The 23,517-nt window shown below is 40.1% G+C and overlaps 1 protein-coding gene across 1 annotated transcript; it reads left to right on the top strand.

Annotated features, from left to right (window-relative positions):
* Positions 1 to 15,032: 15,032 nt before the first annotated feature.
* On the top strand, positions 15,033 to 23,234 carry LOC307176347 (histone-lysine N-methyltransferase SETD2-like; the record flags this gene model as incomplete). The annotated part of the gene is given in 11 exon segments (XM_079902397.1): positions 15,033 to 15,078; positions 15,542 to 15,652; positions 16,285 to 16,484; positions 16,488 to 16,559; positions 16,563 to 16,613; positions 16,617 to 18,308; positions 18,311 to 18,666; positions 18,668 to 18,712; positions 18,714 to 19,017; positions 19,019 to 22,184; positions 22,187 to 23,234. Coding segments are annotated over 11 exon segments (6,768 nt in total). The 3' UTR covers positions 22,912 to 23,234.
* Positions 23,235 to 23,517: the final 283 nt, after the last annotated feature.

Genomic DNA, 23,517 nt, shown 5'->3' with positions numbered 1-23,517 from the left:
AATGTATTTGAAGAAATTATGGCTAAAACATCCCAAACCTAAAGAAGGAAACAGATATCCAGGTACAGGAAGCACAGAGGGTTCCACATAAGATAAACTCAAACAGACCTACACCAAGACATAGTATAATTAAGTTGGCAAATATTAAAGAGAGGATTCTAAAGGCAGCAAGGGAAAAACAAAGAGTTAATTACAAGGGAACCCCCATAAGGCAATCAGCTGATTTCTCTATAGAAACATTGCAGGCCTGAAGGGAGTAGCAAGACATATTCAAAGTCCTGAGGGAAAAATCTGCAACCTAGAATGTTCTACCCAGCAAGATCTTCATTTAGAAGAAGAAAGAATTTCTCAGACAAGCAAAAATTAAAAGAAGACAGCAATAAAAAACATATTCTAAAGGAAATATTAAAGGTCTTCTCTAAAAAGGAAAGAAGTAAGAATCTATAGGAAAAATCACAATTGGAAAGTAAATCACTTAAATAAGCCAGTAGAGAGATTTTTTTAAAAATCTGTGAAAGAGATGATAACCACAATGAACAGCAAAAGGATGAACATGAAGATATAAAGGGGACAAAGTCATAAAATGTGGGGAAGAAGAGTAAAAAAAAAAAAAAATTGTAGAATTTTTTTTTTCTATAATGTGTTTGAGCCTATATGACTATCAGTCTAAAGCAAGTAGATACAGAAAGGGGTTAATATACTTGAGAAAACAAGGCAACCATAAATCAAAAACATATAATAGATTCCAAAAAAACAAAAAGAAGAGAACATAGGCATAATACAAAAGAAAATCATCAAACCACAAAAGGAAAAAAGAAGAAATACAAAATCAATGGGTAAACAAGGTTTAAAATGGCAATAAATACATATCTATCAATAATTACCTTAAATGTTAATAGACTAAATGCTCCAATCCAAAGACACACAGTGACAGATTGGTTAAAAAAACAAGAGCCGACAATATGCTGCTCCAAGAGACCCACTTTAGGGCAAAGGACACGCATCAATTGAAAGTGAGGGGATGGAAAAAGATATTTCATGCAAACAGAAATGAGGAGAAAGCAGGGGTTGCAATACTCATATCAGACAAAATAGACTTTAAAACAAAGGGCATAAAGAAAGATAAAGAAGGACACTATATAATGCTAAAAGGTTCAATACAAGAAGAGAATTTTACACTCGTCAACATATATGCACTTAACATAGGAGCACTGAAATACATAAAACAAATACTAACAGACATAAAGGGAGAAACTGATGGGAAGACAATAATAGTAGGAGACTTTAACACCCCACTCACATCAAAGGACAGATCTTTGAGGCAAAAAATCAGTAAGGCAACAGAGATCCTAAATGATACAATAGAACAGTTAGACTTTATATTTTCAGGACAGTACATCCAAAAAAAGCAGAATACACATTCTTTTCAAGTACACATGGAACATTCTCTAGGATCGACCACATACTAGGCAACAAAACAAGCCTCAAAAAAATTAAGAGTGTAGAAATTATTTCAAGCATCTTTTCTAATCACAATGGTATTAAACAAGAAATCAACCACTGAAAAAGAAATGAGAAAAAAACCCCACTCACATGGAGACTAAACAATATGCTACTAAAAAACAAATAGATCAACGATGAAATCAAAGAAGAAATTTTAAAATATCTTGAGGCAAATGACAATGAAAATGCAACCATATAAAATTTATGGGATGCAGCAAAAGCAGTTCTTAGAGGGAAGTTCATAGTGATACAGGCCTTCCTCAAAAAACAAGAAAAATCTCAAATAAATATCTTAACCTACCACCTAATAGAATTACAAAAAGAAGAGCAAACAAACAAAACCTAAAGACAGCTGAAGGAAAGAAATAAATAAAATAGAGGTTAAAAAAAACACAATAGAAAAAAAATCAATAAAACCAAGAGCTGGGGAGGAGGAACCAAGATGGCGGAATAGAAGGATGTGCTCTCACGCCCTCTTGCGAGAACACCATAATCACAACTAGCTGATGGACAATCATCGAAAGGAAGACACTGGAACTCACCAAAAAAGATACCCCACATCCAAAGACAAAGGACAAGCCACAATGAGACGGTACGAGGGGCGCAATCACAGTAAAAATCAAAGCCCATAACTGGTGGATGGGTGATTCACAGACTGGTGAACACTTATACCACAGAAGTCTACCCACTGGAGTGAACGTTCTGAGCCCCACGTCAGGCTTCCCAATCTGGGGGTCTGGCAATGGGAGGAGGAATTCCTAGAGAATCAAACTTTGAAGCCTAGTGGGAATTGACTGCAGGACTTCGACAGGAGTGGGGGAAACAGAGACTCCACTCTTGGAGGGCACACACAAAGTAGTGTGCGCATCTGGACCCAGGGGAGGGAGCAGTGACCCTGAAAAAGACTGAACCAGACCAACCTGCTAGTGTTGGAGGGTCTCCTGCAGAGGTGGGGGGTGGCTCTGTTTCACCATGTGGAAAAGGACACTGGCAGCAGAAGTTCTGGGACGTACTCCTTGACGTGAGCCCTCCAAGAGTCTCTCATTAGCCCCACAAAAGAGCCCAGGTAGGCTCCAGTGTTGAGTTGCCTCAGGCCAAACAACCAACAGGGAGGGAACCCAGCCCCACCCATCAACAGTCAAGTGGATTAAAGTTTTACTGAGCTCTGCCCAACAGAGCAACAGTCAGCTCTACCCACCACCAGTCCCTCCCATCAAGCCTCTTAGATAGCCCCACACACCAGAGGGTAGACAGCAGAAGCAAGAAGAACTACAATCCTGCAGACTGTGGAACAAAAGCCACATACACAGAAACACAGACAACATGAAAAGGCAGAGAGCTATATACCAGATGAAGGAACAAGATAAAACCCCAGAAAAACAACTAAATGAAGTGGAGATAGGCAACCTTCCAGAAAAAGAATTCAGAATAATGATAGTGAAGATGATCCAGGATCTCGGAAAAACAATGGAGGCAAAGACTGAAAAGATGCAAGAAATGTTAAACAAAGACCTAGAAGAATTAAAGAACAAACAAACAGATGAACAATACAATAACTGAAATGAAAAATACAATAGAAGGAATCGATAGCAGAATAACTGAGGCAGAAGAATGGATAAGTGAGCTGGAAGACAGAATGGTGGAATTCACTGCTGCGAAACAGAATAAAGAAAAAAGAATGAAAAGAAATGAAGAGAGCCTAAGAGACTTCTGGGACAACATTAAATGCAACAACATTTGCATTATAGGGGTCCCAGAAGGAGAAGACAGAGAGAAAGGACCAGAGAAAATATTTGAAGAGACTAAAGTTGAAAACTTCCCTAACATGTGAAAGGAAATATCCACCCAAGTGCAGGAAGTGCAGTGAGTCCCATACAGGATAAACCCAAGGAAAAACACACCAAGACACATAGTAATCAAATTGACAAAAATTAAAGACAAAGAAAAATTATTGAAAGCAGCAAGGGAAAAATGACAAATAACATACAAGGGACCTCCCATAAGGTTAACAGCTGATTTCTCAGCAGAAACTCTAAAAGCCAGAAGGAATTGGCATGATACACTTAAAGTGATGAAAGGGAAGAACCTACAACCAAGATGCCTCTACCTGGCAAGGATCTCATTCAGATTCAATGGAGAAATCAAAAGCTTTACAGACAAGCAAAAGCTAAGAGACCTCAGCACCACCAAACCAGCTCTACAAAAAATGCTAAAGAAACTTCTCTAAGTGTGAAACACAGGAAAAGAAAAGGACCTACAAAACCAAACCCAAAACAATTAAGAAAATGGTCATAGGAACATACATATCGATAATTACCTTAAATGTGAATGGATTAAATGCTCGAACCAAAAGACACAGGCTTGCTGAATGGATACAAAAACAAGACCCATATATATGCTGTCTACAAGAGACCCACTTCAGACCTAGGGACACATACAGACTGAAAGTGAGGGGATGGAAAAAGATATTCCATGCAAATGGAAATCAAAAGAAAGCTGGAGTAGCTATACTCATATCAGATAAAATAGACTTTTAAAGAATGTTACAAGAGACAAGGAAGAACACTACATAATGATCAAGGGGTCAATCCAAGAAGAAGATATAACAATTATGAATATATATGCACCCAAGATAGGAGCACCTCAATACATAAGGCAATTGCCAACAGCTATAAAAGAGGAAATTGACAGTAACACAATAATAGTGGGGGACTTAAACACCTCACTTACACCAATGGACAGATCATCCAAAAGGAACATTAATTAGGAAATAGAAGCTTTAAATGACACAATACCAGATAGACTTAATTGATATTTATAGGACATTCCATCCAAAAACAACAGATTACACTTTCTTCTCAAGTGCGCATGGAACATTCTCCAGGATAGATCATATTTTGGGTCACAAATCAAGCCTCAGTAAATTTAAGAAAACTGAAATCATATCAAGCATCTTTTATGACAACAATGCTATGAGATTAAAAATGAATTATAGGGAAAAAACGTAAAAAACACAAACACATAGAGGCTAAACAATACGTTACTAAATAACCAAGAGATCACTGAAGATATCAAAGAGGAAATTAAAAATACCTAGAGAAAAATGACAATGAAAATACGATGATCCAAAACCTATGGGATGCAGCAAAAGCAGTTCTAAGAGGGAAGTTTAGAGCTATACAAGCCCATCTCAAGAAACAAGAAAAATCAAAAATAAACAATCTAACCTTACACCTAAAGGAACTAGAGAAAGAAGAACAAACAAAACCTAAAGTTAGCAGAAGGTAAGAAAACATAAAGATCAGAGCAGAAATAACTGAAATAGAAAAAAGAAAACAATAACAAAGATCAATAAAACTAAAAGCTGGTTCTTTGAGAAGATAAACAAAATTGATAAACCATTAGCCAGACTCATCAAGAAAAAGAGAGAGATGACTCAAATAAATAAGATTAAAAAGGGAAAAGGAGAAGTTACAACAGACACTGCAGAAATACAAAGCATCCTAACAGATTACTACAAGCAACTATATGACAATAAAATGGACGTGGGAGAAATGGACGAATTCTTAGAAAGGTGTAACCTTCCAAGGCTGAACCAGGAAGAAACAGAAAAAATGAACAGACCAATCGCAAGCACTAAAATTGAAACTGTGATTAAAAATCTTCCAACAAACAAAAGCCTAGAACCAGATGGCTTCACAGGCGAATTCTATCAAACATTTAGAGAAGCGCTAATGCCTATCCTTCTCAAACTCTTCCAAAATATAGCAGAGGGAGGAACACTCCCAAACTCATTCTACGAGGCCACCATCACCCTGATACCAAAACCAGACAAGGATGTCACAAAGAATGAAAACTACACGCCCAAATCACTGATGAACATAGATGCAAAAATCCTCAACAAAATACTAGCAAACAGAATCCAACACCACATTCAAAGGATCATACACCATGATCAAGTGGGGTTTATTCCAGGAATGCAAGGATTCTTCAACATAAGCAAATCAATCAACGTGATACACCATATTAACACATTGAAGGGGAAAAACCATATGATCATCTCAATAGATGCAAAGAAAGCAATCGATAAAATTCAAAACCCATTTATGGGAAAAACGCTTCAGAAGGTAGGCATAGAGGGAACTCTCCTCAACATAATAAAGGCCATATATAACAAACGCACAGCCAACATCATCCTCAATGGTGAAAAACTGAAAGCATTTCCACTAAGATCAGGCACAAGACAAGGTTGCCCACTCTCACCACTCTTATTCAACATAGTTTTGGAAGTTTTAGACACAGCAATCAGAGAAGAAGACTAAATAAAAGGAATCCAAATCGGAAAGGAAGAAAAAGCTGTCACTGTTTGCAGATGATATGATACTATACAGAGAGAATCCTAAAGATGCTATCAGAAAACTACTAGAGCTAATCAATGAATTTGGTAAAGTAGCAGGATACAAATTTAATGCACAGAAATCTCTGGCATTCCTATACACTAATGATGAAAAATCTAAAAGTGAAATCAAGAAAACACTCCCATTTCCCATTGCAACAAAAAGCATAAAATATCTAGGAATAAACCTACCTAAGGAGACAAAAGACCTGTATGCAGAAAATTGTAAGACACTGATGAAAGAAATTAAAGATGATACAAATAGATGGAGAGATATGCCATGTTCTTGGCTTGGAAGAATCAACATTGTGAAAATGACTCTACTACCCAAAGTAATCCACAGATTCAATGCAATCCCAAGCAAACGACCACTGGCATTTTTCAGAGAACTAGAAGAAAATATTTCACAATTTGTATGGAAACACAAAAGACCCCGAATAGCCAAAGCAATCTTGAGAATGAAAAACACAGCTGGAGGAATCAGGCTCCCTGACTTCAGACTATACTACAAAGGTACAGTAATCAAGACAGTATGGTACTCACAAAAACAAATACAGATCAATGGAATAGGATAGAAAGCCCAGAGATAAACACACACACATATGGTCACCTTATCTTTGATAAAGGAGGCAGGAAGGTACAGTGGAGAAAGCACAGCCTCTTCAATAAGTGGTACTGGGAAAACTGGACAGGTACATTTAAAAGTATGATTTTAGAACAGTCACTAACACCATACACAAAAATAAGCTCAAAATGGATTAAAGACCTAAATGTAAAGCCAGAAACTATCAAACTCATAGCAGAAAACATAGGCAGAATACTCTATGACATAAATCACGGCAAGATACTTTTTGACCCACCTCCTAGAGAAATGGAAAGAAAAAAAGTAAACAAATGAGACCTAATGAAATTTAAAAGCTTTTGCACAGCAAAGGAAACCATAAACAAGACAAAAAGACATCCCTCAGAATGTGACAAAATATTTGCAAATGAAGCAAATGAAGCAACTGACAAAGGATTCATCTCCAAAATTTGCAAGCAGCTCATGCAGCTAAACAACAAAACAACAAACAACCCAATCCAAAAATGGGCAGAAGACCTAATAGACATTTCTCCAAAGAAGATATACAGATTGCCAACAAACACACGAAAGAATGCTCAATATCATTAATCATTAGAGAAATGCAAGTCAAAGCTACAATGAGGTATCATCTCACACCGGTCAGAATGGCCATCCTCAAAAAATCTAGAAACAACAAATGCTGGAGAGGGTGTGGAGAAAAGGGAACACTCTTGCACTGCTGGTGGGAATGTGAATTGGTACAGCCACTATGGAGAACAGTATGGAGGTTCCTTAAAAACTACAGATAAAACTACCATATGACCCAGCAATCCCACTACTGGGCATATACCCAGAGAAAACCATAATTCAAAAAGAGTCATGTACCAAAATATTCATTGCAGCTCTATTTACAATAGCCAGGACATGGAAACAAACTACATGTCCATCATCAGATGAATGGATAAAAAAGATGTGGCACATATATACAATGGAATATTACTCAGCCACAAAAAGAAACGACATTGAGTTATTTGTAGTGAGGTGAATGGACCTAGCATCTGTCATACAGAGTGAAGTAAGTCAGAAAGAAAAAGACAACTACCGTATGCTAACACATATATATGAAATCTAGGGGAAAACAATGTCATGAACAACCCAGGGGTAGGATGGGAATAAAGACACGGACCTATTAGAGAATGCACTTCAGGATATGGGAAGGGGGAAAGCTAAGCTGTGAAAAAGTGAGAGAGTGGCATGGGCATATATACACTACGAAACGTAAGGTAGATAGCTAGTGGGAAGCAGCCCCATAGCACAGGGAGATCAGCTCGGTGCTTTGTGACCACCTGGATGGGTCGGATAGGGAGGGTGGGAGGGAGGGAGACGCAAGAGGGAGGAGATATGGGAACATATGTGTATGTATAACTGCTTCACTTTGTTATACAGCAGAAACTAGCACACCATTGTAAAGCAATTATACTCCAATAAAGATGTAAAAAAAAAACAAAACAAGACCCATATATATGCTGTCTACAAGAGACCCACTTCAGACCTAGGGACACATACAGACTGAAAGTGAGGGGATGGAAAAAGTTATTCCATGCAAATGGAAACCAAAAGAAAGCTGGAGTAGCTATTCTCATATCAGACAAAATAGACTTTAAAATAATGACTGTTACAAGAGACAAAGAAGGACACTACATAGCATTAAGGGATTGATCCAAGAAGAAGATATAACAATTATGAATATTTATGCACCCAACATAGGAGCACCTCAATACATAAGGTAATTACTAACAGACATAAAAGGGGAAATCGACAGTAACACTTTCATAGTAGGGGACATTAACACCCCACCTTCACCAATGGACAGATCATCCAAAATGAAAATAAATGAGGAAACACAAGCTTTAAATGATACATTAAACAAGATGGACTTAATTGATATTTATAGGACATTCCTTCCAAAAACAACAGGATACATATTTATCTCAAGTGCTCATGGAACATTCTCCAGGATAGATCATACCTTGGGTCACAAATCAAGCTTTGGTAAATTTAAGAAAATTGAAATTGTATCAAGTATCTTTTCTGACCACAACGCTATGAGACTAGATATCAATTACAGGAAAAGATCTGTAAAAAATAGAAACACATAGAGGCTAAACTATACACTACTTAATAACAAAGCGAACACTGAACAAATCAAAGAGAGGAAATCAAAAATACCTGGAAACAAATGACAATGGAGACACGATGACCCAAAACCTATGGGATGCAGCAAAAGCAGTTCTAAGAGGGAAGTTTATAGCAATACAATCCTACCTTAAGAAACAGGAAACATCTCGAATAACAACTTAACCTCGCACCTTAAGCAATTAGAGAAAGAAGAACAAAAAAAGCCAAAGTTAGCAGAAGGAAAGAAATCATAAAGATCAGATCAGAAATAAAAGAGAAAGAAATGAAGGAAACGATAGCAAACATCAAGAAAACTAAAAGGTGGTTCTTTGAGAAGATAAACAAAATTGAAAAACCATTAGCCAGACTCATCAAGAAAAATAGAGAGAAGACTCAAATCAATAGAATTAGAAATGAAAAAGGAGAAGTAACAACTGACCCTGCAGAAATACAAAAGATCATGAGAGATTACTACAAGCAACTCTGTGCCAATAAAATGGACAACCTGGAAGAAATGGACAAATTCTTAGAAATGCACAACCTGCCAAGACTGAATCAGGAAGAAATAGAAAATATGAACAGACCAATCACAAGCACTGAAATTCAAACTGTGATTCAAAATCTTCCATCAATCAAAAGCCCAGGATCACATGGCTTCACAGGCAAATTCTATCAAACATTTAGAGAAGCACTAACGCCTATCCTTCTCAAACTCTTCCAAAATATAGCAGAGGGATGAACACTCCCAAACTCATTCTACGAGGCCACCATCACCCTGATACCAAAACCAGACAAGGATGTCACAAAGAAAGAAAACTACAGGCCAATATCACTGATGAACATAGATGCAAAAATCCTCAACAAAATACTAGCAAACAGAATCCAACAGCACATTAAAAAGATCATACACCATGATCAAGTGGGGTTTATTCCAGGAATACCAGGATTCTTCAACATAAGCAAATCAATCAACGTGATACACCATATTAACACATTGAAGGGGGAAAACCGTATGATCATCTCAATCGATGCAGAGAAAGCAACCGACAAAATTCAACACCCGTTTATGGTAAGAATGCTTCAGAAAGCAGGCATAGAGGGAACTTTCCTCAACATAATAAGGCCATATATGACAAACCCACAGCCAGCATTATCCTCAATGGTGAAAAACTGAAAGCATTTCCACTAAGATCAGGAACAAGACAAGGTTGCCCACTCTCACCACTCTTATTCAACATAGTTTTGGAAGTTTTAGACACAGCAATCAGAGAAGAAGACTAAATAAAAGGAATGCAAATCGGAAAGGAAAAAAAAACTGTCACTGTTTGCAGATCATATGATACTATACATAGAGAATCCTAAAGATGCTACCAGAAAACTACTAGAGCTAATCAATGAATTTGGTAAAGTAGCAGGATACAAATTTAATGCACAGAAATCTCTGGCATTCCTATACACTAATGATGAAAAATCTGAAAGTGAAATCAAGAAAACACTCCCATTTACCACTGCAACATAAAGGATAAAATATCTAGTAATAAACCTACCTAAAGAGACAAAAGACCTGTATGCAGAAAATTATAAGACATTGATGAAAGAAATTAAAGATGATACAAATAGATGGAGAGATATACCATGTTCTTGGCTTGGAAGAATCAACATTGTGAAAACGACTCTACTACCCAAAGCAATCTACCAATTCAATGCAATCCCTATTAAACTACCACTGGCATTTTTCACAGAACTAGTACAAAAAAATTCACAATTTGTATGGAAACCCAAAAGACCCAAAATAGCCAAAGCAATCTTGAGAACGAAAAACAGAGCTGGAGGAATCAGGCTTCCTGACTTCAGACTATACTACGAAGTTGCAGTAATCAAGGCAGTATGGTACTGGCAGAAAAAAGGAATATACGTCACTGGAACAGGAGAGAAAGCCCATAGATAAACCCACACACATATGGTCACCTTATCTTTGATAAAGGAGGCAGGAATGTACAGTGGTGAAAGGACAGCCTCTTCAGTAAGTGGTGCTGGGAAAACTGGAGCGGTACATATAAAAGCATGAGATTAGAATACTCCCTAAGACCACACACAAAAATAAGATCAAAATGCATTAAAGACCTAAATCTAAGGCCAGAAACTATCAAACTCTTAGAGGAAAACATAGGCAGAACACTCTATAACATAAATCACAGCAAGATACTTTTTGACCCACCTCCTAGAGAAATGGAAAGAAAAACAAAAATAAACAAATGGGACCTAATGAAACTTCAAAGCTTTTGCACAGCAAAGGAAACCATAAACAAGACGAAAAGACAACCTTCAGAATGGGAGAAAGTATTTGCAAATGAAGCAACGGACAAAGGATTAATCTCCAAAATTTACAAGCAGCTCATGCAGCTCAATAACAAAAAAACAAACAACCCAATCCAAAAATGGGTAGAAGACCTAAATAGACATTTCTCCAAAGAAGATATACAGATTGCCAACAAACACACGAAAGAATGCTCAACATCATTAATCATTAGAGAAATGCAAGTCAAAGCTACAATGAGATGTCATCTCACACTGGTCAGAATGGCCATCCTCAAAAAATCTAGAAACAATAAATGCTGGAGAGGGTGTGGAGAAAAGGGAACACTCTTGCACTGCTGGTGGGAATGTGAATTGGTACAGCCACTATGGAGAACAGTATGGAGGTTCCTTAAAAACTACAGATAAAACTACCATATGACCCAGCAATCCCACTACTGGGCATATACCCAGAGAAAACCATAATTCAAAAAGAGTCATGTACCAAAATATTCATTGCAGCTCTATTTACAATAGCCAGGACATGGAAACAACCTAAGTGTCCATCATCGGATGAATGGATAAAGAAGATGTGGCACATATATACAATGGAATATTACTCAGCCACAAAAAGAAACGACATTGAGTTAGGTGGATGGACCTAGCGTCTGTCATACAGAGTGAAGTAAGTCAGAAAGAGAAAGACAACTACCGTATGCTAACACATATATATGAAATCTAGGGGAAAAAAATGTCATGAAGAACCTAGGGATAATACGGGAATAAAGACAAAGACCTATTAGAGAATGGACTTGCGGATATGGGGAGGGGGAAAGTTAAGCTGTGACAAAGTGAGAGAGTGGCATGGACATATATACACTACCAAACGTAAAATAGATAGCTAGTGGGAAGCAGCCCCATAGCACAGGGAGATCAGCTCGGTGCTTTGTGACCACCTAGAGGGCTGGGATAGGGAGGGTGGGAGGGCGGGAGATGCAAGAGGGAAGAGATATGGAAATATATGTATGTGTATAACTGATTCACTTTGTTATAAATCAGAAATTAGCACACCATTGTAAAGCAATTATACTCCAATAAAGATGTTTAAAATATATATACAAGCAGCTCATCCAGCTCAATATCAGAAAAACAAACAACCCAATCCAAAAATGGGTGGAAGACCTAAATAGGCATTTCACCAAGGAAGACATACAGATGGCCAACGAACCCATGAAAGGATACTCAACATCACTAATCACTAGAGAAAGGCAAATCGAAACCACAATGAGGTATCACGTCACACCGGTCAGAATGGCCCTCATCAAAAAAATCTACAAACAGTAAATGCTGGAGGGGTTGTGTAGAAAAGGGAACCCTCTTGCACTGTTGGTGGCAATGTAAATTGATACAACCACTATGGAGAAGAGTATGGAGGTTCCTTAAAAATCTAAAAATAGAACTATCATACGACCCAGCAATCCCACTACTGGGCATATACCCTACGGAAACCATAATTCAAAAACAGATATGTATCACAATGTTCACTGCCGCACTATTTACAATAGCCAGGACATGGAAGCAACCTAAGTGCCCATCGACAGATGAATGGATAAAGAACATGTAGCACATATATACAATGGAATATTATAGCCATAAAAAGAAACAAAATTGAGTTATTTGTAGTGAGGTGGATGGACCTAGAGTCCATCATAGAGAGCGAAGTAAGTCAGAAAGAGAAAAACAAATACCATATGCTAACACATATATATGGAATCTTAAAAAAAAAAAAAAAGGGGCAGGACAGGAGTAAATACACAGACATAGAGAATAGACTTGAGGACACGCGGTGGGGGAAGGGGAAGCTGGGACGAAGTGAGAGAGTGGCATGGACATATATACACTACCAAATGTAAAATAGATAGCTAGTGGGACGCAGCCGCGTAGCACAGGGAGATCAGCTCGGTGCTTTGTGACCACCTAGAGGGGTGGGATAGGGAGAGGAGGGAGGGAGGCTCAAGAGGGAAGGGATATGGGGATATATGTATACATATAGCTGATTCACTTTGTTATACAGCAGAAACTAAAGCAACATTGTAAAGCAATTATACCCCAATAAAGATGTAAAAATTTAAAAGAGTATGTAGCTCATAGGATTAAATGGATTAATTCAAGTAAAGTTCTTAGCACAGTTCCTGGGCCAATAGACATTAGTAGGAGCAAGATCTTAGAGGCCATGATGAGGGGTTCAGATTGTATGAGAGACAGTTCTAGTGGTAGTATGGAGAAACAAGTAGATGACAGGCAAGAAGCAGGGATACTAGCTAGAGAGCTTTCGCAAATATTCGGTCAAGAGCTGGTGATAGAGCATGGACCTGGTTAACGGAGTTAGAGGTAGTTCAAGTTTGGAGGAAACTAGAGCAGGGTTCATGGAGGGAAAATATCTAAGCTGAGCCTTGAAGGAAGATATTTCCAAGGGAACCTTGGAAAAAAGCCCAGATGACATGTCTTGAGCAGTGAATAGTCAATGTGGCAATGGAACAAGAAATGGAAGAGGAAGTTGAAAGGTTGAGACCCGAAAGATGAATACTTTCAGAGCCTTACTTAACCTGTTTATTTGATGCATAAAAGAGCAGTGAGAGAAATTAATAGAATAGAAAAACATGGCTATGTCTTAGGAGTGACAGAGGAAGACCAATCAGACAAGAGGATCAAAGAAAAAGGGGTTATCAACCATGTAAACATTTTGGTAGGATGAAGATTAATGCCACTGATAACTTGAGGCAGATTCAATTTGTAGTGGCTGAAGACAGATTGCAAGCAAATAAGCAGGTGGGGAAAACTGCAAGTCTTCATTTCACTACAGGCTCTTTCTTGGATTTCAGCAGATAAAGGTAAAGAACTTTAGCTTGAAAAAAGTACTAGGAGTCTAGGAGGGAGTGGAAGTGGCAGAGGCTGACAAAGGGAAAACCAGAACATGACTGTAGGAGAATGCTTGAAGATTAAGATGCAGGGCAAGAGAAAAAACAAAAAGAAAAGCTGCTGGAGCTTTGTACCAGAGAATGAACATAAGGTACAGTGTGATCCAAGGCAATGATGGAAACCATGCTTTGTGAAAAGAAGGCTATCAAGCTTCAATATGTGTTTTTGCCATGGCAATTTTAAAGACCCATGTTTTTATATAAACACCACACTAAAGAAGGAATATCACAAGTGACTTCATGAATCATCAGAATGAGAATTTGCTCTTGAATGTGAACACTTTATTGAACATAATAAAATCCTCTAGATAAAATTTCACTTTTGTAGCAAGGTCTCTTTGATTATAAGATCACTTATAGAAATTAAATCATTTCATATTATTTTACCTTTTTATTTTCTAAAAATATGTTAGGTAACATGTAGAAAATATGTGAATTTCAGGGTTACCTAGAGTCTTAAATTTCTTTGAGTAAATAGGAAATAGACTCTGGAAGTATCTATAATGAATACCTGTTATATGGCTGCCCAGTATCTATTTTTCTTCCTTCTTGGAGTAATAGCCTGAATTTCTTTTCAGTACCTACCCCGTCCCTCCATTCTCACCGTTGTGATTTGGAAAATGGGCCTCACCTGCCCCAGAGAAAGGCCCTGATTCATAGAGCCAATCTGAACGTGCCATCTCTGAATGTTTTGAAACGGGCACGATTACCTAAGTTGGTCCAATCAGTGACTCTTAGACACTTTCGCTGAATATATGATATAGATTCTCTGTTTCACAAAAAGGATTCATGTAATTCTTAGAGTTCCTCAAAGTCAGTTTAGGATTATGAAATGGGGGGTGGGCAGGAGGGAGGAGTTTGTCCAAAAACAGTCAACACCAGGGAAGTGACAGTTAAAAACTGAAAGAAACTAGGTTCTAAGTCACATTATGTGAGCTTCTAGTCTCACTCCTAGCAACATGTATCTCTGCAGTTTCAAAGGAAGTTAATCGGTTCGCTCTATGTAAGCCATTCTCAGTTGGGTTCTTCTATTAGTTGCTGTACTTGAAAGCTTCCTAGGTGACAGAATCTGTGATCTAGACCCTAAAGCCTATGTGTCACTTTTCCATCAGCTGTCAGGATGTTGGTGAACTCGTCTATGGAAACAGATGTCATTTTTATGAAAAGTGAGCATTTTGGGACCCTTATGTATGTTGTATAGGTTCTTTAAAACGTTCAGTTTTACAGAGAAACTTTTTTTATATAATAAAGATATTCAACTCACCATGAAAAGCATAAGAGACTTAGAAAAATAACTAAAACCTGCTAATAGTTGAAGGCCCAACTACACAAAAGTTGGATTTGAAGGTTGTCCCTTGTCTATTTTCTGACAGCAAATATTGCAGGATTGTTTGTTTATATTAATGTAAGTTTCAATATATGTTAATTATGAATAGAACAAGCCTAGAAAGTGGTAAAACCAATTCACACTCAACTTGTCAAAAGAAATAGTAATAAGCTTCTTCCCTTAAGTGAAGCTTGTTAACCTCTTCCCCACCCAGGTTCTAAAGTAATTCATAAGTAGACAAGAGGTATGTGGAACATGATGTATTATCTTTATTACTAATAACCCTCATTCTCTAATTTCAGCCTTATATCTGTGTAAAAGAGGGCTTCCTTACACGGAGCCCCATAATGATACAGACATACGCATCCAGCCACAGACAGCACTGGACCCAGACTATTTTGCCGCCTGCCCCTGTAAGACTTATGGAGAAATGGGGCCCAATGCATGCTTTCTGTGAGCAGCTTATTCCCAAAGAGAGGGGAGAAAGTGCTACTCATGCTCACTTCTTTGTCCCAAACTCAAGCAAGTCATCACACCTCTACCAATCTAGGTCCAACCAGGAGACAGAACACGGTAAATTTAACCAGAATTGTTAAGCTATAATAGAGTGAAATAAATAAAATTACCCCTCTGTATCCACGGGTTCTGCACCCCGGATTCAACCAACCGTAAATTGAATTGCAGTAGATTGAATCCTCGGATGCAGAATCCTCCAATGTGGAGCCCCCGGGTACTCAGGGCAGACTGTACTACTCTATTTTATATAAGAGACTTCAGCAATCGCAGGGGACTGGCGGGGCAGGGGGAGCCTTAGGACCAATTCCTTGCTCATGCTGAGGGATGACTGCGTGTTGAGAACTCTTAACAGTACCCTAGGGCAGAGGGAGAGTACCCAAGGAAAGGCAAGCTTGGAGAGGATCCCCGTCTGGCATTCATACCTCTGATGGAATAAAATTTAAAGGCAGGACAAAATAAATAAACACAGAATTCTGTTTGGGCCTTCTCCCTCCCTAATGCCCAGTGTGCATCTGCATTACACATTAAGCAGAGCTCCTCAAATCTTCACAATCTAAAACAGAGAGAGATGATAAGTATTTTAGCTACTCAAAACTTGAAAGCGATACTCGTTATATATCTTCTCGCTGTAGATCAGAGAGAGCACGAAGACGGAGCAGGTCTCGTTTTAGATCTGACAGAGGTTCTAGAACTAGTTCATCTAGAACTAGTTCATCTTATTCTCGGTCATAACGGTCCCATTATGATGACTCTAGTTATGATGGTCGTTACCATAGGAGTTCTCCTTATCGAGAGAGGGCACGCTAGTCTCGGCCATATACAGATAACAGGGCAACACAAAGTTCTGACTCGGACGGTTAGTATAAGAAGAGATACTCAAGGCGCACCTCGTCTCCTTCTACCTCTTACAGAGACCTAAGGACGCCATCCTCCTATTCTACATCTGATGGATACTGTAAAACTGAGTCCTCTTACTTAGAGATGGAAAAAAGAGGAAAGGATTCTTCAAAGTTAGAAGGAGAATCCAAAAGGACTTCAGAAAATGAAGCAATGAAAAGATGTTATTCTCCCACTAATGAACAGGGGTTCCGACGCGGGTCATCATATTCCAAGCACAGTAAGAGTTCTTCCCGTTATAAATCTGCCCCTTCAAAACCTGCACCCAAGTCTGATAAATTTAAAAATTCTTTCTGTTGTACAGAATTGAATGAGGAAGTCAAACAGTCTCATTCTTTTAGTTTACAGACTCCTTGTTCAAAAGGTAGTGAATTAAGAGTGATTAGTAAAGTTCCTGAAAGAGAGAAGATTGGGTCTCCATCTCCATCAAATCGATTAAATGATTCACCTACTTTTAAAAAGCTAGATGAATCACCTGTTTTTAAGTCTGAATTTATAGGACATGATAGCCACGATAGTATTAAGGAATTAGACTCTTTATGTAAAGTGAAGAATGATCAATTAAGAAGTTATTGTCCCACCGAATTTAATATAAATGGATCTCCTGGGGCAGAATCTGATTTGGCAACATTTTGCTCTTCTAAACGTGACACTGTTTTGATGTCTTCTGATGACAGTGTGACTGGATCAGAGGTATCCCCTTTGGTCAAAACGCGCATGCTTTCATCAAATGGATTTCAAAACATTAATAGATGTAAAGAAAAAGACATGGATGATACTCGCATGCAGCATAATAAGTTAGAAAGCCCATTTAGAGAAACAGAACCTCCAGTGTCGCCACACCAGGATCAACTCATATCTTTGCCAGTTATGACTATAGATTATTCCAAAACAATAGTTAAAGAACCAGTTGATGTGAGAGTTTCTTGCTGTAAAACCAAAGATTCAGATATATACTGTACTTCAAACAACAACCGCCCTTCTTTGTATCATTCCGGAGCTGAAAATACTGAGCCTTTAGTAACGAAGATTTCTTCAAATAGCTTTATGAATGTGCATTTGAAATCAAAAACAGTTATATGTGATAATGGAAGTCTGACAGATCAGCACTCAAAATTTGCATGTGGAGAATATAAGCAGAGTGTTGGTAGTACTAGTTCAGCTTCTGTTAATCATTTTGATGATTTATATCCACCTACAGGGAGCTCATGTATTGCTTCATCTCTTCAGAGCCTTCCAGCAGGGACAAACGTAGACAGTTTAACTCTCTTGCAATGTGGAGAGAATACATCTCCAGTTTGGGATGCTGTGCTGAAGAGTAAAAGCTCAGAGTTTTTAAAGCATGCAGAGAAAGAAATAATAGAAGTAGCTGGTGGCCTTCCTGATTCAGGAAGAGGATTTGCTTCCTGGGGAAACAGGCATAATAATGGACTATCTGGGAAATGTGTGCAAAAGGCTCAAGAAGAAGGGAACTCCATACTGCCTGATAGAAGAGGAAGACCAGAAATCTCTTTAGGTGAAGAAGGTGGAAGAGGACATGCACATACTTCTGATGACTCAGAAGTTGTATTTTCTTCTTGTGATTTGAATTTAATCATGGAGGACAGTAACGGTGTAACATATACCTTAAAATGTGACAGTAGTGGTCATGCCTCAGAGAGATTGTATCCACTGTCCATGAAGATTATTCTGGTTCTTCCAAAAGTTCAAGTGATGAAAGTGATTCGGAAGATACAGATTTTGATGATAGCAGTATCCCAAGAAACCGTCTTCAGTCTGTTGTGGTTGTGCCAAAGAATTCTACTTTGCCCATGGAAGAAACAAGTCCTTCTTCTTCTCGGAGCAGTCAAAGTTACAGACACTATTCTGACCACTGGGACGATGAGCGATTGGAGCCAAGGAGGCATTCATATGAGGAAAAATTTGAGAGTATAGCAAGTAAAGCCTGTCCTCAAACTGAGAAGTTCTTTCACAAAGCAACAGAGAAGGATTCAGAAATCTCTTACACAGCCCATCCAAAAACAGATAGATAATCACCTGTCTGAAATTGCTCATCCACAGAGATGGGGTTGATAGTACAAGTCATACAGACATAAAATCTGACCCTCTAGGTCATCCAAATTCTGAGGAAGCAGCGAAAGCCAAAATAACTTCTAGGCAGCAAGAAGAGCTACCAGTTTATTCTTCTGATGATTCTGAAGATGTCTCAAGTAAGTCTCGGCAACAGACCACTTTCCCTAACAGGCCAGACAGTAGACTGGGAAAAACAGAGTCAAATTTTTCTTCTTGTGAGATCTCCCGAGTGGATGGTTTCCATTCATCATTGGAAGAGCTCAGAAATCTAGGGTGGGACTTCTCTCAACAAAAAAAAGCCTACTACCACGTATCAGCAACCTGACAGCAGCTATGGAGCCTGTGGTGGACACAAGTATCAGCAAAGTGCAGAACAGTATAGTGGGACACGTAATTCCTGGCAAGGCAATGGCTACTGGGATCCAAGATCAGCAGGTAGACCGCCTGGAACTGGGGTTGTGTATGATCGAATTCAAGGGCAGGTATCAGGTTCCTTAACAGATGACCGTGAAGAGGAGGAGAATTGGGATCAACGTGGAGGACCTCACTTTTCAGGCCAGTCCAATAAATTTTTTCTGTCCCTTCAGAAGGACAAGGGGTCAGTGCAAGCACCTGAAATAAGCAGCAATTCCATTAAGGAGTCTTTAGTTGTGAATGAGGAGAAAGACCTTTCAAAAAACTTAGAACAAAATGATAGGAAAGATAGAGGGCCTCTTAAAAAAAGGAGACAGGAATTGAAGAGTGATTCTGAAAGTGACGGTGAGCTTCAGGACAGAAAGAAAGTTAGAGTGGAGGCAGAGCAGGGAGAGACAGCAGTGCCTCTAGGCTCAGCATTGGTTGGGCCTTCGTGTGTCATGGAGGACTTCAGGGACCCAGGGCGGTGGAAGGAGTGTGCCAAACAAGGGAAGATGCCTTCTTACTTTGATCTGATTGAAGAAAATGTTTATTTAACAGAAAGAAAGAAGAATAAATCCCATCGGGATTTTAAGCGAATGCAGTGTGAGTGTACACCTCTTTCTAAAGATGAAAGAGCTCAAGGTGAAATAGCATGTGGGGAAGATTGTCTTCATCGTCTCCTCATGATTGAATGTTCGTCTCGTTGTCCAAATGGGGATTATTGTTCCAATAGACGGTTTCAAAGAAAACAGCATGCAGATGTGGAAGTCATACTCACAGAAAAGAAAGGCTGGGGCTTGAGAGCTGCTAAAGATCTTCCTTCGAACACCTTTGTCCTGGAATATTGTGGAGAGGTACTTGATCGTAAAGAGTTTAAGGCCCGGGTAAAGGAGTATGCACGAAACAGAAACAGCCACTACTATTTCATGGCCCTGAAGAATGATGAGATAATAGATGCCACTCAGAAAGGAAACTGCTCCCGTTTCATGAATCACAGCTGTGAACCAAACTGTGAGGCTCAGAAATGGACTGTGAACGGACAACTGAGAGTTGGGATTTTTACCACCAAACTGGTTCCTTCAGGCTCAGAGTTAACATTTGACTATCAGTTCCAGAGATATGGCAAGGAAGCACAGAGACGTTTCTGTGGGTCGGCTAATTGCCGGGGTTACCTGGGAGGAGAGAACAGAGTCAGCCTCAGAGCAGCACGAGGGAAAATGAAGAAAGAACGATCTCGGAAGAAGGATTCGGTGGATGGAGAGCTAGAAGCTCTGATGGAGAATGGTGAGGGTCTCTCTGATAAAAACCAGGTGCTCAGCTTATCCTGGCTAACGGTTAGAATTGAAACTTTGGAACAGAAACTTACCTGTCTCAAGCTCATACAGAACACATATTCACAGTCTTGCCTGAAGTCCTTTCTGGAACGTCATGGGCTGCCTTTGTTGTGGATCTGGATGGCAGAACTACGTGATGGCCGGGAAAGTAACCAGAAGCTTCAGGAAGAGATTATAAAGACTTTGGAACATTTACCCATTCCTACTGAAAATATGTTGGAGGAAAGCAAAGTGCTTCCCATTATTCAACGTTGGTCTCAAACCAAGACTGCTGTCCCTCAGCTGAGCGAAGGAGATGGGTATTCTAGCGAGAATACATCACGTGCTCACACACCGCTCAACACACCTGATCCTTCCACCAAGCTGAGCATAGAAGCTGACACAGACACCCCCAAGAAGCTAAAGTTTCGCAGACTTAAAATTATAAGTGAAAATGGCATGGACAGTGCGATCTCTGATGCTACCAGCGAGCTAGAAGGCAAGGATGGCAAAGAGGACCTTGACCAGTTAGAAAACGTCCCTATAGAAGAAGAGGAACAACAGCTACGCACTCAACAGCTGCCTGAGTCTAAAGTTGATAGTGACATTGCTGTGGAGACCATTAAGCTACCCACATCTGAACCAGAGGCTGACACTGAAATAGAGCCTAAAGAGAGCAATGGCACAAAACTAGACGAACCTATTGCTGAGGAAACACCATCCCAAGATGAAGAGGAGGGTGTATCTGATGTGGAGAGTGAGAGGAGCCAGGAACAGCCACATAAAACAGTAGATATAAGTGATTTGGCCACCAAGCTCCTGGACAGTTGGAAAGACCTAAAGGAGGTATATCGAATTCCAAAGAAAAGGCAAACTGAAAAGGAGAGCACAATAACTGAACGAGGAAGGGATGCTGTTGGCTTCAGAGATCAAACAGTTGCCCCAAAGACTCCTAACAGGTCAAGAGAGAGAGACCCAGACAAACAAACTCAAAATAAAGAGAAAAGGAAACAAAGGGGCTCCCTCTCACCACCACCTTCTGCCTATGAGCGGGGAACAAAAAGGCCAGGTAGCAGATATGATACACCAACTTCTAAAAAGAAAGTACGAATTCAAGATCGCAATCAACTTTCTACAGAGGAGCGTCGCAAGTTGTTTGAGCAGGAGGTAGCTCAGCGGGAGGCTCAAAAACAACAGCAGCAGATGCAGAACCTGGGAATGGCGTCTCCACTGCCCTGTGACACTCTTGGCTACCATGCCTCTCATCACCCCTTTGCTGGCTACCCACCAGGTTACCCCATGCAGGCCTATGTGGATCCCAGCAATCTTAATGCTGGAAAGGTGCTCCTCCCCACACCCAGCATGGATCCTGTGTGTTCTCCTTCTCCTTATGATTATTCTCAGCCCTTGGTGGGACATTCTACAGAACCCCTTGCTGCCCCTCCACCTGTGCCCATGGTGCCACATGTGGCAGCCCCTGTGGAAGTTTCCAGTTCACAGTATGTGGCCCAAAGTGATGGGGTGGTACACCAAGACTCCAGGGTCACCGTCCTGCCACTGCCAGCCCCAGGCCCAGTCCAGGGACAGAATTATGGTGTTTGGGATTCAAACCAACAGTCCGTGAGTGTACAGCAGCAGTACTCTCCTGCACAATCTCAAGCAACCTTATATTATCAAGGACAGGCTGCTCCAACTGTCTATGGTGTGACGTCACCCTATTCACAGACAACTCCACCAACTGTACAGAGTTATGCCAGCCAAGTCTTCAGTACATCCAGGGACAGCAGATTCTCACAGCTCACCCACGAGGAGTGGTGGTACAGCCAGCCACAGCCGTGACTACAATAGTTGCACCAGGGCAGCCTCAGCCCTTCCAGCCACCTGAAATGGTTGTGACAAATAACCTCTTGGACTTACCACCCCCATCTCCTCACAAACCAAAAACCACTGTCTTACCTCCCAACTGGAAGACAGCCCGAGACCCAGAAGGGAAGATTTACTACTCCCATGTGATCACAAGGCAGACTCAGTGGGATCCTCCTACTTGGGAAAGCCCAGGAGATGATGCCAGCCTTGAGCATGAAGCTGAGATGGACCTGGGAACCCCAACATATGATGAAAATCCCATGAAGACCTCAAAAAAGCCTAAGACAGCAGAAGCAGACGCCTCCAGTGAACTGGCTAAGAAAAGCAAACAAGTATTCAGAAAAGAGATGTCCCAGTTCATCGTCCAGTGCCTGAACCCTTACTGGAAACCTGACTGCAAAGTGGGAAGAATTACCACAACTGAAGATTTCAAACACCTAGCTCGCAAGCTGACTCACGGCGTTATGAATAAGGAGCTGAAGTACTGTAAGAACCCCGAGGACCTGGAGTGCAATGAGAATGTGAGACACAAAACCAAGGAGTACATTAAAAAGCACATGCAGAAGTTTGGGGCTGTTTACACACCCAAACGGGACACTGAATTAGAGTGACCTTCAGGGCCAGGGTGGGAGGACGGGCAAGCTGGTAGGAGAGACTCTGGGAAGCAGAAATCCCGTGGGCCCTCTCTCCCCACCCCACTGTCAGGGCTGTGCTACTGATGACACATCACCCTGGGGAATTCAAACCTGCAGAATGAGCTCACAAAAATGAGCTCCATCTACAACAAGCGGTCCCTGGTTGTGAGCTGTTGGTAGAGGCCATCTGAGGCAAGGGTTTAGGCCCTTGAGACCTTCCCTTCTGAGACCCCGGCCAGGCCTGACCCCACTCTCAAGGCTGGGCCTCCTCCTTGGCGGTGCTGTCAGCGCACAGACTCATGCGCATCCCCACCCACGACCCCTTACCCTGACGATCTCTATTATATTTTAATGTCTATGTGAATGTATTGAAAATAATTTGTCTTTCCTGGTTTTTGGCTTTTGTTTTGCTTTTAAGCCTCTGTGTGCTAGGATCACAGAAGACTTTGTAAGGATGGTTTAAGTTGTCCTGCAAGGTTTAAGGTGTTATCATGTAAATATTCCAGAGCAGGCTGCCTTGTGGTTTCGGCCAGCCTTGTGCTATGTTGATAAGATTGATTTACTGCTTAAAATCACTTTACT

The sequence above is a fragment of the Stenella coeruleoalba genome, assembly GCF_951394435.1.
Source record: "Stenella coeruleoalba genome assembly, chromosome: 17".
NCBI classification, from domain to species: domain Eukaryota; kingdom Metazoa; phylum Chordata; class Mammalia; order Artiodactyla; family Delphinidae; genus Stenella; species Stenella coeruleoalba.
This window is presented reverse-complemented; position numbering and strand designations above follow the sequence as displayed.